The sequence below is a fragment of the Fulmarus glacialis genome, unplaced genomic scaffold, assembly GCF_000690835.1.
Source record: "Fulmarus glacialis isolate BGI_N327 unplaced genomic scaffold, ASM69083v1 scaffold27067, whole genome shotgun sequence".
Lineage (NCBI taxonomy): Eukaryota > Metazoa > Chordata > Aves > Procellariiformes > Procellariidae > Fulmarus > Fulmarus glacialis.
Window position 1 is genome coordinate 1 of NW_009225509.1, and position 15,891 is coordinate 15,891.

Sequence of the window (15,891 nt, forward strand, 5' to 3'; positions counted from 1 at the left end):
GGGTGGAGGGAGGCTGTCCGGCCGGTGTCCCGGGGAGGGCCTCTTCCCTCCCTCCCCTACGTGCGTGTCGGTGCTGAGGCGGGGGTGTCCGGGCTGATGCCCCGGGGAGGCCCCCGCGCGTGTATGTGTGTGTGCGGAGGGTGTGTGGGGGGGTGCCCGATCCGGTGTATTGGGGGTGCCCGGGGAATGCCTGGGTGGGTGCCCCGGGGAAGGGCTGTGTGCATGTGTTGGAACGGGGCAGGGAGGGAAGGACCGGGGAAGGCTAGATAGTCCCAGTGCGTGCTGGCAGTGTGGCCTGTCCCAGGTTGTCACCCTGCCCGGTTTTCTCTCAGGACGGAGCGGGATGCCTCCAACTGGTCCACAGAGCGGCTGAAAACTCTCCTCCTGCCTGTCAGGGTGGAGAGTGAGGAAGGGGCTTGTGAGGTGACAGAAGTGAGCAAGCTGGATGGAGAGGCGTCCATTAACAACCGCAAAGGGAAACTTATCTTCTTCTATGAGTGGGCTATCAAGCTGGCATGGACAGGTGAGTGATGTTCTCCTGTCCTGTTTCAAGGCCAGATTCTGGTATAAGACTAAGAATAAGGATTCTTATCTCATTTAGGAAATAATAATAAAGGGAGTATTGTGTTGTGATACAATACAAGTTTGCTTTTACCACAACCAGAGTAAGAAACGTTGATCTGAACAACATAATTGTAATTGCAGGCACCTCAAAGACAGGAGTGAAATACAAAGGTTATGTGGAGATTCCTAATCTCTCAGATGAAAATGACATTGATGAAGTTGAGGTAAGCACAGCTAAAGGCTAATACTGCTGGCTGTATGGCTGTTCTAACAGGAATCCTCACAGCATTAATATTTCCTTCCGTGTTACCTTTTTTAGAACATTTGCGTAGAACTTTTTTAGTGTTAGAGACTGCATAGAATCATAGAATGGTTTGGGTTGGAAGGGACTTTAACGATCATCTAGTTCCAAACCCCCTGCCATGGGCAGGGACACCTTCTATTAGACCAAGTTGCTCAAAGCCCCATCCAACCTGGCCTTGAACACTTCCAGGGATGGGGCATCCACAACTTCTATGGGCAACCTGTTCCAGTGCCTCACCACCCTCACAGTGAAGAATTTCTTCCTTATATCTAATCTAAATCTACCCTCTTTCAGTTTAAATCCATTACCCCTCATCCTGTCACTAAACTCCCTGATAAAGAGTCCCTCCCCATCATGTTGTACCTTTATCAAATTAATTCCTGTCTTCTAGATATAAGGGCTCTATAGCACATGAAGGTATTTAGGTACATGCGTACATTACTGTAGGATGAGAGAGATGAAATGAAAGATTAATAAAACTGCACTGCTGCTTGTGAAAGTTTAGCCAAAGTCTAATAGCGATGTTGAATTGAGTAATAAAAGGACTGTGCAAGTATGGCTTTGTTAATCAGCACTTGTCTTTCTTGTTTAGATCCATGTCAGCCTTGCTAAAGATGAACCTGACACTAACTTGAAGACCCTGATGAAGCAAGAGGGTGCAAAAAAGATTAGAGATGCAATGAAAACTTATATCAGCACTCTCAAAACAGGTATGTAACTGAGAGGGAGAAGTATTACGGGAACCCATAGGGGCTAATGCTAAAGAAGGGATGGGAGTAATGAGAGGAGTGAATATTAGTTCCTGACCCCATCTCAACAGGAAGGTGTCAGAGCAACAACAGTAACTTTTCTGTCTCTTTTGAAAATGGTTAGCATTTGGCAAGAAGCACTTCTGTCTCTAGACACTGTAGCACAGCCCAGAAAGATTGTTTTTGGTGATAATCCAATAATAAACAGCATTTTTGGATTTATGTTTTAAAACTGAGAATGTCCTTCACATGCTGAAGCTCAGCTATAGAGAAAATAAAGCCAATAAAACGTGTTTGCTACCCCAGTGACACAGAGTATCAGTCACTGCATGTGGCACAATCTGGCCTTTAGTTTGCTTACTCCCTTGGAAGGTGATATCTTCTCTCTAGTTTGTTGTTTTTTCCTCTTTTGCCACACTAAAGGCATCTAGTGTTATTTGGATTTGAGAATAACTGACAACTGGAAATTGCTCTGCAGGTTTTGTTGGTGTCATTGAATGAGCTGTCTCAGCATATGGATCAGAATTACTTTTTTTAGAAGATAAATCTGATTCCAGCAGTTGGAGTTAAATCAGTGTGCTTTGGTTGAGTTTGGCTTTGCTCTTTAGTACAGGCTGGGAATGCTACAGTTGCTTTTTGTATCCATTTACCTATATTACACTACATGTGCTAGATATTCAAGTTTTGCAGAGTACAAACCACCATTGGTTGCTGTTTTTCCAGGATCAAATTTCTGTAGCCTTGGGTTTTTTCAGGCATTTTAGTGTTCAGGGTGGGAGATGCGGTCACCCAGTGGAAGATGAGAATGTTGTTCAGGAAAAACTGTATGATCTTGTGGACTGGAATAAATAAGAATAGGTGGGAACTAAGTATTGCGAGATGCAAGATTATACGCATATAATAAAATTCTGCTATATAATGGAATTTTGCCAGTTTGAACAGATGAAGAGGAAGGAGAAAGAGCAAACTCTTTTGTAATTGGTAAAGGCAGAAGTGATAGAGCTGGAGAAAAAGCAAACATGATGCTGAAAGAGGCTGAAGCTTCTGGTGGAGTTATAAAAGTGCTAGTGCTGCTGGACAGGGCACTGGTGAGACCTCCCCTGGGTTTCTGAGTGTAGTCCTGGCATCTGGAGTCAAAAAAGATAAATCGAAGATGGAGTTAGAAGTAACTTTCTTTTGTACTACAATGGTATGAAAAATGGAGAGCCAGTCTGAAATAAATGGAAAAGCTTGGTTTGGTTTGTCTAGACCAGCAAGATAAAAGTATTTGAGATGTGATTGCTATTTGTATTAGAGAGTGAGAGAGAGAAAAAGCTACGTAAGTGTAAGGCTAACTAATATGAGAGCAACATGTGGAAGATAGTGATCGGTATGTCTAGGCTAGGAAGAGGAGGCAAGTTCCTAGCTGTTAGTGTAGGCAGGTTCTGATATGGCCTTCAGTGGAGAGTAGTGAGGGCAAGAAGAATTAATTGCTTGTGAAAAGAGATCTGTTTACTTTTTTAAAAAACTGTTTCAGGTTGTGGGTGCTAGCAAGAGCAAGGGCGAAACCAGGAAGCCCTTTTTGATTGTGTATTTCAAAGAGCAGTTAAAAGGTTTACCTGATCTTTTATTAGTTTCATGGGCACATTCCTTTCTTTCCAGAATTCACCCAGGGCATGATTTTGCCCACAGTGAATGGTGAACATATGGAAACAACACCTCAGGTGGCTCCTAAAGCAGAAGACCGCAAGGTAAATAAAACTGTGCGAACATGCTTTTGGATCTGTGAAGAAAGGTACACAGTATTAGATTGCAGCGCTTACAGGAGCAACCAATGCTGTTTACAGGAAATATATATCCAGGAATTGGCAATCTGTGGTATAGGCCTGACTGTTTTGATTTGCAGCACATGATATTTCTTAATTCAAGCAGAGCGATAAATCTGCTTTTTACACACTCAAATATGGTTGCTACCTAATTACATCTTTACCAAAAGCCTTCGTTTTTTCTCTTGGAAATGTGAACCACTTGTTGAGGTTTTTTGTGAAAAAAGTATGTGTGTGTTTGTTTTGTTTGTTGTTTTGTTAGACAGCTGCTAGCAGCAGTTCTGCCACATCGCAGTCCAAATCCATAGGAGTCAAGATCCCTACATGTAAGATCAGCTTGAAGGACACTTTCCTAACATCTCCTGAGGAGCTCTACCGGGTATTCATTACTCAGGAGGTAATGCCAGGCTTGCTTTGAGAATTGTTCTTTGCACATAGGAGGTTGTTCCTAAGAAGCTTTTTAAGGCATTCTGTAGGACACTCGCAATCCATGAGAATGGAATAAGAAAGCTGGTCTGCAGAACTGTTGCTTAAAGCTCGCGTGTGCATCTTTTCACACAGTTGACAAGAGAGGATTAATGCCAGCCAGAAGCCAGTTCCAGACTGGTGTCAGCACCTATCTGTAGGTGTATCGCTTACTGCATGTGGTCAGATCTCTTGGGATTTATAGTTGTGTGCTTTTTGGTTTTGTTTTGGTTTTTCCTTTTAAGGTTAGGTGATATCAAAGTGTACTTTGGGAATAGCTTCCCCTCTCCTGCACACTATTATATAGCTTAAGAAGAGAGAGCAGTATTGTATCATTATTTAAACATGGTCTTAGTCTTTAGTTCCTCCTTTTTTTTAAAAAAAAAAAAAAAAGAAAAAGGCAAAAAATACGACTTTTTCATAGAACTAGGTTTCACTAAGGAATCAACAGAGTAAATCAAACTAGCTTACAGAACACTGTACAGAATATGAAAGCTAGGGGTTCTTTTCCCTTGGCAGGCAGAATGCTTCTGTAGTGGCTATAACCTTGCTTTTCTGGCCAGGATGGCGTTTTTGTCTTCTTGATGAAGACCTTACACTATTGACTTACCTCTTCTTCTAGAACTTTTGTAGCTGGGTGGGAGGCATTAGGCAACAAGTTTGCAGGCAGATAATGTCAAGTGATACAGGTCTTCTCCTGAATTCTTTTCAGACGGTCCAAGCTTTCACCCACGCACAAGCCGCCTTGGAGGCTGATAAAGGAGGCAAGTTTCAGTTACTGGATGGCAGTGTCACGGGAGAGTTTGTTGACCTAGTAAGTACTAACTAGTGCAGGTGTATCTTCCTCGGGGGCAGCCTTTTTATTTTTGAGGTATCAATTCTGTAACAATGCTTCAGTTAGCTAATTGTGGAGTTCTACTTGGTGCCCAATAGTTACCTATAATCGCTGTGGCTATTGAAGCATTCCTTATAGTATGGATTAATGTATGGGACTTCAATCTGGGGAGAAAATCTGGCGTCCAGTCATGCATCTGCCCTGTCTTTGTGTGATTTTATATATTTATTAGAGGTTGGAGGGGTGTTAAAGGTGGTAACTGACCCTTTTCCTCTTTAGCTCTCCTGCCACTAAAGTCTTCTGGACAGGGACGCTGTCTCAGTGTTTGGGGCTGTACTATGGCCTACCTTCCAAGAAAAGGAGTGGAAAGAAAAGGACACTTAAAATCTCTTTCCGTGTGTGTGTGTGTGTGTGTGTGTGTTTCTTGAGGGGTCTCTAAGGCTTCAAATCAACACAATTCTAGTTGTTTTCTATTAGACTGCAGGTTTTGCAAAAAATTACCACTCAGTCTTTCTCTTTCTTTTCAAGGTCCCTGAGAAGCAACTTGTTATGAAATGGAGATTTAAATCTTGGCCAGCTGGTAAGTAGTCCAAAAATGGACTATGGTATTACAGCCCTTGCCTGTGTTTGAAGAATTCCAGCCCCATTTGCCACACTGCACTCTGGCTCGTGATCGGGGAGCACACGGTGTTCTGGGAGCTGCACCAGCCTTATCCCAGTTTCATATCCCACACAATGAGGTCAGAATCATCAGCCACGGCTTAGAGCAGCGGCCAGGGATTAGGAACGATGAAGTGGCAGCTTGCTCAACTGTGGCCACAACTGCTTCGAACCCCATGAAGAGGGAGCCCTCTCTTCCCTCTGTTTCTGAGGAAGGCCTGCAGTAGTCATAAATAGATCCTCTGGAAGGATCCTGAGGAGTCCTTTAAGTGGTGCTGTGTGAGAGGAGGAGCAGAGCAGCTCCTTGGGGCAGCATATACTATATTACACACTGCTGACAGGTTTGCTTTGGTTCCTCTAGGGCACTTCGCAACAATTACCTTGAACTTCACTGACAAAGGTGGCGAGACGGAGGTGTGCTTGGAAGGCAAGGGCGTTCCTGCCAGTGAGGAGGAAAGAACAAAGCAAGGCTGGCAGCGCTACTACTTTGAGGGCATTAAACAGACATTTGGCTATGGCGCCCGCTTGTTTTAATACTGGTTGCTGGGAAGGCTCTGCCTGAAGACTCTGCCACGTGGACTGATAAATTTCTCACCTGTCCCTTTCTAATCTTGGCCCTGCTGCTGAGTAAAGTGGGATGACAGGTGATGAGGAAGGCCATTGAGCAGCACCACTTTCAGTCCCTCACTGCTTTATGCATGTCTCGTGCTGCAGGGGATTCTCTTACATGTACATACTTCTATTGCTAAATAAACCTAACTTAAAAAAACCACTGTGGAACTTGTGTCCTCAGATCGGCTTGAGTTCAAAGAGTCGGTCGATAGGCTGAGGAAGGGATCTGTCTGGAAAAACACCGATCAATGAGGAGTGCTGATCCCAATGTGATTTACTCCTCACTGCTGGGGGAGTAGAGAGCATGAGCTTGATGCAGTTTTTAGTTTGAGCAGCTGCTCATTTTCTCTTCTTTTGATCTGCCGCTAGTAAATGTTTCGAACCCTTTCCATTTCTGAAGGATTCTAAGCTCCTGTTCAAGCTATTCCTCTCTTCCCTTGCACATCCCCTTCTTCAACAAAATCCTTTCTTACGCTTACACTAGCCTGCTCTGCAAGAATGCCAGTCACTTAGTCACCCGATGTCTAAGGCAATCAGCAAACCACTGCTAAGGAAACTCCCACCTACAAAACAGTTCTAGCAGGTTGCAGTGCCCAGGGTCAGCTACCTCCAAGAGCTTCAGGCAAAGCAAACTGTAGACTCTCAATGGGGGTGGGATTTATTCCTGTAAAATAAACAAGGTGCAGTACTTTTGGCTGACCCCACTTCAGCTGTTGCTTTCACTGCTGAGGAAGGGAAAACCACTTGCTTGTTCCCTCCTGCTAATACAGTTAGTTCCCAGAGATGTCTTCTGAAGCAATAAACATGTTTATAGGATAGGGGAGAAATCTAGTTCTTGTCAGATTGTCAGTCTGCTTAATCTCAAGGGTGACTGAAGTGCTTGGTTTTCACTTTGAGGCATGAGCTTCTCTCGCATACTTTGTTTTCTGCTAGTGTTTTCTGCAGAGCATCTCTAGTAAGCTAGAAGTAATGTTACTGGGTGAGAATTCCTGGTTTGGGGATTTTTTTTTTTTTAACTCTGAATGGCATGTTGTAGCCATCCGCCTTGGTAGAGGAGACAGGACAAAAAACTTTAGTGCCTGTTTAAAAAAACCCAAATGTAATTGAGTTGCCTTCTAAACTATGGAGAGCATTTCTAGCCTTTTCATTATTTCAAAGTGATTGTTCATGGTAAAGTGTGTACAGACATCAAGAGTGCAGTACGAAACTAAGTTCTGTATTGTGTACTTATCCCTGTGCTGACCTGCGACCACAAAGGAAGTTGTACGAAGACGGGGCACCTGTGGATGTGGTAGGGCTTCCCTGTGTCCTGCAGGGTTGTCTTCCTTAAAGCATTGGCTGGCTGGGAAAGGGGCCACAGGTATTTTGCCAGGATTCTTACGCACAGGTGAACTACTGTACGCATCTGGTAGGCTGCGGGAGTTTAACATGATGTAAGCAGGCTGATGTCACTGTGCAGCGTGCGTGTTTGGTTTTCTGTTTGGGAAATCCTGGACAGAAACATGGGACACCTTAAACAGCAGGACCAGCAAGTGTGTTCACAGCCAAGGCAAGAGCTTTGGTAAGAGAAGAGCAAAATGATTTGAAAACTGAAAAAATGAGCTCGTTCTAAGTTAACTTGAGACAAACTCAACGGCTGAATCACGGTGTCCTCGCTGTGCTTCGGCAGCCGTGCCGGCAGCTGGCCACGCCGCGGCAGCAGTGCTCGCCTGCAGCGGGGCTCTGCTGGCATAGCTGAGCGAGGGCAGCAGAAGGCAGGCCCTGCTAATCACCTGCCGCTGGAAGGTTAGGAAGTGGGACAGGAAGGCAGCTGAAGTGGAATTTTAATTGCCTTCCTTTCATCACAAACAGGGTTTACTTCAGGCATCCTGCTGCTACTCTAATAGGACACGCTTTGGCCTCAGCCAGCAACTCACATTCATGGGGCTCACGGACTCAGGGCTTTGCTCGGAGGCCGTTTGAGGGCTCTTCTTCCAGCAAAACTGACTGCCCTGAGTTATGCGGGTGCTGGCCCAGCTGGCTCCCTGCCCCTCGGGCTGGAAATCGCCACCTCCACAGCAGCAGAACGGGCTGTGTAGCCATGTAGCCGTGCCTTGGCTGCTGTTCACAACCCACTGGTGAAGAAGATCTTGTGCTAAAAGGCCAGGCTGTGAGCTAGTGCTTAGCCTGAGGTGCAGAGCGTGTCAGGATATGCTACCTCTAACGGGTCACAGCGGTGGTAATGCCTTACACCACTTCAGCAGTTTACTTGGCGAAGGCGATCCGAGCCTTAAGTCGCTGCATACTAGTGAAAGTCCCTGCGCTACATCTGCCCCCTTTCAGCAAAGAGACCCACTCCTTCAGCTACAGCTGACATCTGGTGCAGCTATACAGATGCTAATGAGAAACCCCAGACCTTTGCTTTACTTGGAAGTGTCAGGAGAGCCAGACAGAGTTTGCAGTCCTTCAGATATCTGGGGGAGGGAGGGCTATGTAAGATGAGGAAGAAAAGCAAGGTTCCTGCCCAAAGGCTCTTCAAGAATTTGAACTGACTCAAAATAAGAGGGGAAGTCTTGTGAATTAAAGAAAACAAAGGTTAAAAAACCAGAAAACAGAGATAGAAGTAAACAGTGAATTTTTCAGAGTGATGCGAGGTCAGGTGGATGCTAACTGGCTACGCACTTACGAGGCACATGGAGAAGATGAGTAAGGAGCAACCACCAAACAGCAAAAGATGGGGTCCCAGCCAAACGAGTCTCTGAACACACTTAGTGAATTCTGGAATTTCTTGCAGCTGGTGGTATGGTACCACTAAAAGTTTACATGGATTCAGAACAGGAGTGGAAAAATTCATGGAAGAATAAAACAACCAAGGGCTATTAAACAGAAAGACCATCACATCTGGCTCAAGAAGCCTCTTGGCCACCAGCTGCTGGCGACAAGGAAAGTACTTCAAGGAAATAGCGACGTGTGCTTGTCCTTTTCTTTACTCTTCCTTCCTAGTCACCTGCTGTGACTGCTGTCAGAGACTGGATGCTGGTTTAGGTGATGGTGTTATGACTCACTTGGCCCTTTTTAGTGTGTTTTGATCATTTATGTATGTGAAACTTCTATGGGAAGATCAGGCCACAAATCAAAGAAAGAGATTGAAAGCCCCTAGCCCAAGTAACTATTAAAACTGCTTTGAAACATCATCCCAACCCTATTTCAATGGCAAAACGGGAAGAACTTAAATAAAATATTTTTTAAGAAAGCCAAAGTGAAAGTAGTTGGATGTTTCCAGGATGACAGGGCCTGACACTTTACCCTAGAAGACTTACTTGGGAAAGTGGAGCAATCTTTCAGAATTCAATGAGGAATGGGGCTGCGGAGAGGTAGGGAGAAGGAGAGAGAGGTGAGGGCCAAGGGAATTAGATCAGTCTGTAACATCAATTCATGAAAAAATACTGATAAATGCAGTCAGTAATCTGTAAATACCCACCTAATCAGGTAAAAAGTAATGACCAGCATACCTATAGCACGGCTACATCAAGCACAACTCATATCGAGTCAACCTAATGCCTTTCTTTGGCAGAATATCTGGGCTCTATTAAGACTTTACGCAATGCTTTATATGATATTTTTATTAGTAAATAAGGGAAGGCCTAATAGAGCTGTAATGAATCCAGTATGTTTCAGTATAGAAGATAACTGATAACTTCAAAGTCCAAAGTAATTTACATCACCACTGGTGCTGTAAAACTCTTAGAAGACAAGTTTAGGATTGAAAATGATGTTGACAAAGTGGAAAAGTGATCCAGGAGGAAAAAAAAAGTATATTTGACCTCACTGAATTGCAAAGTTTTACACTGAGGCAGAAGCCACCGGTAACGTGTACAAGAGGGGAAGCAACAGGCTTGGCAGCACATCTGTAAAAGACATTTAAGCTGGGCAGGTTATGGTGAATTTTCAAATGAACATAAATTTAAAACATCACGGAAGAGAACAAAAGCTGCCTGGGCAGGCTCGGGTTTGTAGGTCTTGTGAAGAAATCTTTCCGTATAGCATTAAGAAAGCCCCAGATAAGACCCCGTGGCTTCAGTTTTGGGCTCCACGCTTCAAGAAAGATGTGAATTAGTTGGAGCAAGCCCAGTGGTGGGCAATGAGACTGACCGGAGGTCTGCAAGTACGGCTTCTAGGGAAAGCCTGAAAGAATTGCATTTGTTTAGTCTACAGAAGAGAAGATGGCGGAGAAGGAGGGAAATCAGAGCGCAATGATAAAATTCTGAAAAACGTGAGACGTAGGAGCAAATAAGGCAATAATATGCTCTCTGTGATCACTGCAGATAAGATGCAGTGGGCTTAAAATAAAGCAGGAAGGATTTAGATTGGCTGCTAGTAAAATATTTCTCCCTGCAAGAATAGTAAAGCTGAGGGTTACTGTGGCATCTCCATCACTGGAGAGCTTGAAGTGCAGCAGAGAGTGGGACCCGTCGGTGAGGAATGATTTGTCCGTGTCCCCATGGTGGGGCTACGAAGTTTCTCGAGACCCCATCTAAATCCATTTTCTGTGGTACATCCCTGTGTGCAAAGGCTGTGATGCCTGGTCAGGGGGGACTTTCTCCTGGCTCTTCAGAAACCTCATGGCCGCCCTGCCGGCTGCGGCTCAGCTCCCGCAGCACAGCCAAGCCCGGCCGGGGTTGGGGCTGGCATGGCGGGGGATGCTGGCTGGCGGATGGGCTCTGCTGTGGCCCCTGGCCCGTGCGTGACAGTCAAGCTGCGCAGGGCTGTGATCCCTACTGCCGGGCTCCCATGCAGTGAGAGAAGAATAGCTGACATGCTTGCGAGGACCTGGAACAAAGCGGGGGCCGGGCCCCACCAGCTGGGCTCCTTTCAGGCATTTCCGAGGAGCAGCTGGCCGCTGCGTGGCAGGGAAGGAGGGTGAGACATTCCTTTCTTGACTGCAAACATGTGGGTCCATCCTCTGTGGAGACGGAGGGAGTAAATCCCATCCTGCAGACACTTCGGGCAGGGCTACCCCAGTGCGATTTTGGCATCCCTCCTCATGGCATCGGTGAAAGCGGAGCAGAGAACAGGCTCTGCTGGGTGCTGGGGACGGGCTGGGGGCGATTCTCCGCACTGAGGGCGAAGGCAAAGCCCAGGAGACCAGGTCTTGCCACAAGCTCCTGTTCATCCCTTGTTGATGCTGCGGTCAGCAGGGCTACTGCCGAAAAACTGCAGCTAGTGTGATTTTTTTTTTTTTGGTTACTCTTCTACAGAGAAGTTGGCGGCTGTGTGCTGTGCTGTGCCACACAGTGGGGTGGCAAGGAACAGTGGTGCCTGGAAGGTTTTTTTTCCTCTCCAGAGCTTCAGTTTTAACTCAAGGTCCACAGACCATCGCAACCACACTTTGCTCTTTCCTAGGCTCAGGTTTGCGATTCAGGTCTGCTCCACAGGCTTTGGCCAAACTCTCCTGGCATTATCATCCTCTGTCTTCTCCTCCCAAAGCGGCGCCTTCTGGGCCCAGCTGGGCTTTTTGTGTGCTTTCCAACAAGCAGATTCTTGGAGCAGGAGCCCCGAAAAAAAGCAGACAGCTAATGGGATCTCTGTTGCCGTAATCGTGTTTCTATGAAATCTCATCCCTGAGAGGGGGGCTGCACTCACCCCGCCTGTCCCCCAGGCGCACCCACGCACCCGTGCCTTCAAGGTGTCATTCTCAGTCAGAAGGTCTTTGCACAGCTTGCTCCTGACTTGTCTGGGGCCAAGAGGGGAGGTCAGGAAGGACATGGTGACCATGGTGCCTAGCAAAATCTGGGCACGGCTCCTCCTGTGTTCAAACTAACTCAGCTGCAAGTCAGGTGCCAGGGAACTGGTACAGCTGAGCCACACAAAGCTCCGGTCCAGGCTGGTAAACTAAGACAACTCAACTGGTCAAGAAGTCTTGTGTTCAAAGCAGCTTGAGAGTCAGCTGCAGACTCACTCTGTGATTTCAGGTGACACCTCCAGGTCTTGAGCACCTCCAGAATTAGGGCAGCAATTCTTCCTGCTTCCATCCTCTGGCTGTGGGATTTCTATAGCCCAGGAGTTTCGGAGCAGGGCTCAGCATCCAGCACAGCAAGGACCTTGTTGCAGAGGATAAAGCATGTTAGGCATGTTATATACACAGTAGTAACTGCTGCCTGCCCTTCCAGGAGCTTTTTGCAGAGCAGGGCTCGGGCTCCATGCAACAATGTTTTTGATCTTGCAGAAGACCAGCGGGAAGCTCAGGGCATCCTTCACGGAGAGGAGCCATCTGCTCCATCCAGGCAGGGGCCAGCAATGGCGCCAGGCAGCTGCAAGCAGAACCCTGTGCTGGAGTAGCAGATAACCCTTGACAGATGTGCAGCCAGCACAAAGCAAAAGGAGCAAGAGAGAAGGAGGGAAAACAGCTGGAAATAGCAAGAGCTTGGAAGTGATCACGATTTATGCAGCAAATTAATGGCAACAAAAAGTTGTGATCCCTGGAAAGCTTTGCAAATCCCCCTGCTACCATTAGCTGCTGGCTCTGGAGGTGGTTTGCCAAACCAGTTCTCCATCTGGGATGATGCTGGGGGTTTAACTCGCTCCCATGCTCAACACCTGCTTAAAGCAGTGCGCTGGTGTAAGGTCGGCCGGCACCCAGCTCTGGCCAGGCTGAGTATGGAATAAAACCTGGGGTCAGGGCTGAGGCACAGGCAATGCATTTGCTTCTCAGCACTGACTCTGATGGTCTTCTCACGGGAGGCTTCCTTCCCTGTGAGCAGAACTTCACATATCCATGGCTGTAGCGGTGGGCTCCAGATAGTCTGTTAGCTGCGATTCTTGCAGCCAGACACCATCAAATGCAAATGCTAAGGGAAGGAAGCGAAGCCACCAGGGTCTTTGCAGTACGGCATTGGGGCTGGGGACCCAAGACACATAGCATTCAACGTAGTGCCATCCCTCTCAACCAAAACAAATAGCAACATATGCTTCAGTCCCAACTGAATGAACTCAGCAACACATACATATATAAAGTGCTTTATTGCAGCATCAGAATAAAGAATTCTTCTCTATGAAATTTTGTAGGAGTAAAAGACATTTTATATATATTATATATAAAACCCACAATAAACTTAAGTAGTGGAAGCTTAGAGATTCATCACTTAAATACCAGTGGGCTGGACAGAATCTTTGATGGGATATAAAAATGAACGCTTTCTTAATGTCTACTTTTCTCAGGGTGCCCTCAAAGCCTCCAGGTGTGTAAGGTGCTTGCGTGAGGAACAACACTGCTTGTTTCTCATGCTCCAGTTCATGCCTGTATTGTCCAAACCATAGAGGCAGCGAGGCAGAACACCCACTCGGCTTTCAACCAGCTTTTGGGGGTGCTCAATGCAAGAAATTTTTCTACTTGCCCTTGGACCATTTATTACAGAATATAGTTTCCTTTTGGGGGGTTAGACTGGTTGACATACCCAGTATAAAGAGGAGGAGGGTGCAAATCCTGGGTAACAGTCCTTAATATAAGAGCATTTCCTCAGAGAGCAGCCAAGCTAACAAATTGGCTGAGCTATTGAAAGTCTCCTTCAAGAAAGGCTGTTTGCAGAGGTCCTGCTTCATGCATGGGTCCAATACTGGACACTTGGCACATTTAATGGGAGGTTGTTTTAAGGAAGTCTGTGCACTGATGGTAAATAAGCTCCTCTGATAGTCTGCTGATGTTAGTGGTGACATATGATATGGGAGAGGAAATATGAAGATGTTCTGCCAAATGACAAAAGATAACAAGCTCATCTCTTCCATGGCCTCGGCCGCTCAATTTGTCTGTTTCCCATACAAACACCTCTATGTCTGTTGCTGAGCCTCCCCACACACGTCCCAGGCTCCCAGAACCAAGCCACAAGACCACTGCCACCCCCTCTTGACCACCTCTTTATGACCTACCTCTTTACCAGAAACTAGTGAGCAAATGACAATTTGGGCTAGGGAACATGTAATGGTCGTGAAAATTTACCAGGTCTCCGTGGTCTCCATCCATGCTTATTCGGTGTGTTCTCCTTCTCACCCTTTACATAACACTGGTCCTCTCAGACTGCACGCCTGTTGGGAAATGGACGGTGTCTGCCTATGTTTTGATAGCACCCATAACTGGAGTCTGGGAATACGAGTGTGGAATAATAGTTAAATAAGAATAATTCAGTGATAACTTCATTAATACTTTTGTTTTACCAGCAATGAAGTCTTAGGTACTGATGACCAAGGATGCAATATTCTATCAGTAACCAAGGCAAAGAGATCAACATACACTCAACATATATAAGACACTCCCAGACAGACTCCCCAAAGACTTATCAGACCGTGGATATTCACTGGCCCTGGAGAAAGCTCCTGCAAAAAGGACAGACCTAGCACAGGACAGTCAACCAAGGACCTCTGCACCCAACAGTGCAGATGTCCAACAGTGTCCTGCAGAAAAACATGGACTAGCCAACAGCCTTGGGTAAAACCTCTAGTCTAGAAATGACTCCATTCTTCTTTACGTGTGCTTGACTTGCTCTTTTATTTCCTCTGATGCATAAAATTTGCTAAATAAAAGCTATGAACAGTTTCTGCCAGGTTCAGCAACTGAGTTTCCAGGGATAAAGGTGCTCAGCCTAGTTTCTCTGCAGGAAACTTGGGAGCTCCCAAAATATGCTGGGAGGAACTGCCATGGACCTGTGAAAAGCTGAATAAAACCCAGGCAAGACCAAAGCGCCAATGGAGAGCACCATGATCCATGATCTGCAGACACCAGGTACTGACATTATTAGCACGTGCGTCTTCCTCCTTTGGAGCCACACTGGCTCGCCTGGCCAGGCAATGAGTCTGAGGAGCACAGGGTGCGCCCACGACTTGCTTTCTCTGGGCTGCCTCTCACTGGGGACCTGGGCAGACACAGGGTGCACCCAGCAGCACCTGGCTTGTTCCCAACTTGGCTCGGTGCTTTTTGCTCCTCTCCAGCAATGGCACGAGCGGTGGCCAAGCCGCCTCCTGCCCCCAGCAGGGCTGTGAGTAGGAAATGGAGGACTTTCTGCTGGGCCATGTCACGGGTGGTCCCGAGCACTGAAACCCGCTGGGGGTCTGCTGGGGAGCCGAGGCATGGAGGCGGGCTGGTGGTGGGACTTGCATGGGTGCTGCCACCCCACTCCCCCAAGCACTGAGGCAGAGGGGCTGAAATGCACACAGGCGGTGCCCCCCCCGTGCTGACCTCCTCTGAGGTCCACCACTGGCTTTGGCACCCAGTGTTCCCTTTCGCAGCCAAAACCGCGGTGGCAAGGCAATCTTGCAAAGGCAGCCCAGGCGGCCAGTCTCCTCCTGCTCCACACACTCCCCGGACCCATGAGACCCTGCTAAGCCTCTTCCTGCTCCTTCCCAACCCCACATGCAAAAAACCGAGGAGAGGGGAGGCCCCGCTCTGTACGCATGGCTGGGACAGCCCTGCCTCTCCCTAGGAGGACCAACCCCCAGTTTCAGAAGTAGACCAGGGTGTGCCAGGGCAGGTGTCCAGGCAAGAGCAGGCAGTTCTGCCTGCAGAAGGCCAGCTCCTCAGATGTGGCATGAAGCCAGCAGGAGCTGAGGCCATTTCACCCTGCAGACACTCAGCTTTCAGGTTGCATTGAAAGATCATAGAGAATAAAAGCAGACGGGAGCAGCCCCCCGTTCCCTTTACGCCTCCCATCCCCTGCGGCTGCCCGCGCGCCAGCCCAGGCACCCCGGGGTGCGGGACCTCCCCGGGTGGCACGGCAGGGATCGCACCATGATAACCTCTGGCACCCTCGGAAATCCGAGTGGGGCCAAGGTGCCCCTCTAAGGGGACAAGACAGATGGCATGTCCTCCCCTCTCTGCCTGGCACCCCCGAGAAGCCCATGAGCAGGGCCGGGGTGGGAGCCGGCAGTGGC

At 47.4% G+C, this 15,891-nt stretch overlaps 2 protein-coding genes across 2 annotated transcripts in view; one reads left to right on the forward strand and one right to left on the reverse strand.

The window, feature by feature from the left end:
- Positions 1-332: 332 nt before the first annotated feature.
- Positions 333-6,154, forward strand: AHSA1 (AHA1, activator of heat shock 90kDa protein ATPase homolog 1 (yeast); the record flags this gene model as incomplete). The annotated part of the gene is made up of 8 exons (XM_009582510.1): positions 333-523; positions 706-788; positions 1,461-1,524; positions 3,259-3,347; positions 3,685-3,819; positions 4,600-4,701; positions 5,251-5,302; positions 5,744-6,154. Coding segments are annotated over 8 exons (889 nt in total), but the record flags the coding sequence as incomplete, so codon positions are not given.
- Positions 6,155-6,171: 17 nt separating this feature from the next.
- The window catches only part of ISM2 (isthmin 2), a gene marked incomplete at its 5' end in the record, with an annotated part of 12,735 nt that continues 3,015 nt past the window's right edge, over positions 6,172-15,891 (reverse strand). The window contains one exon of the mRNA XM_009582511.1: positions 6,172-6,224. Within this exon, the coding sequence (XP_009580806.1) occupies positions 6,172-6,224 (53 nt within the window). The remainder of the gene's footprint in view (positions 6,225-15,891) is intronic.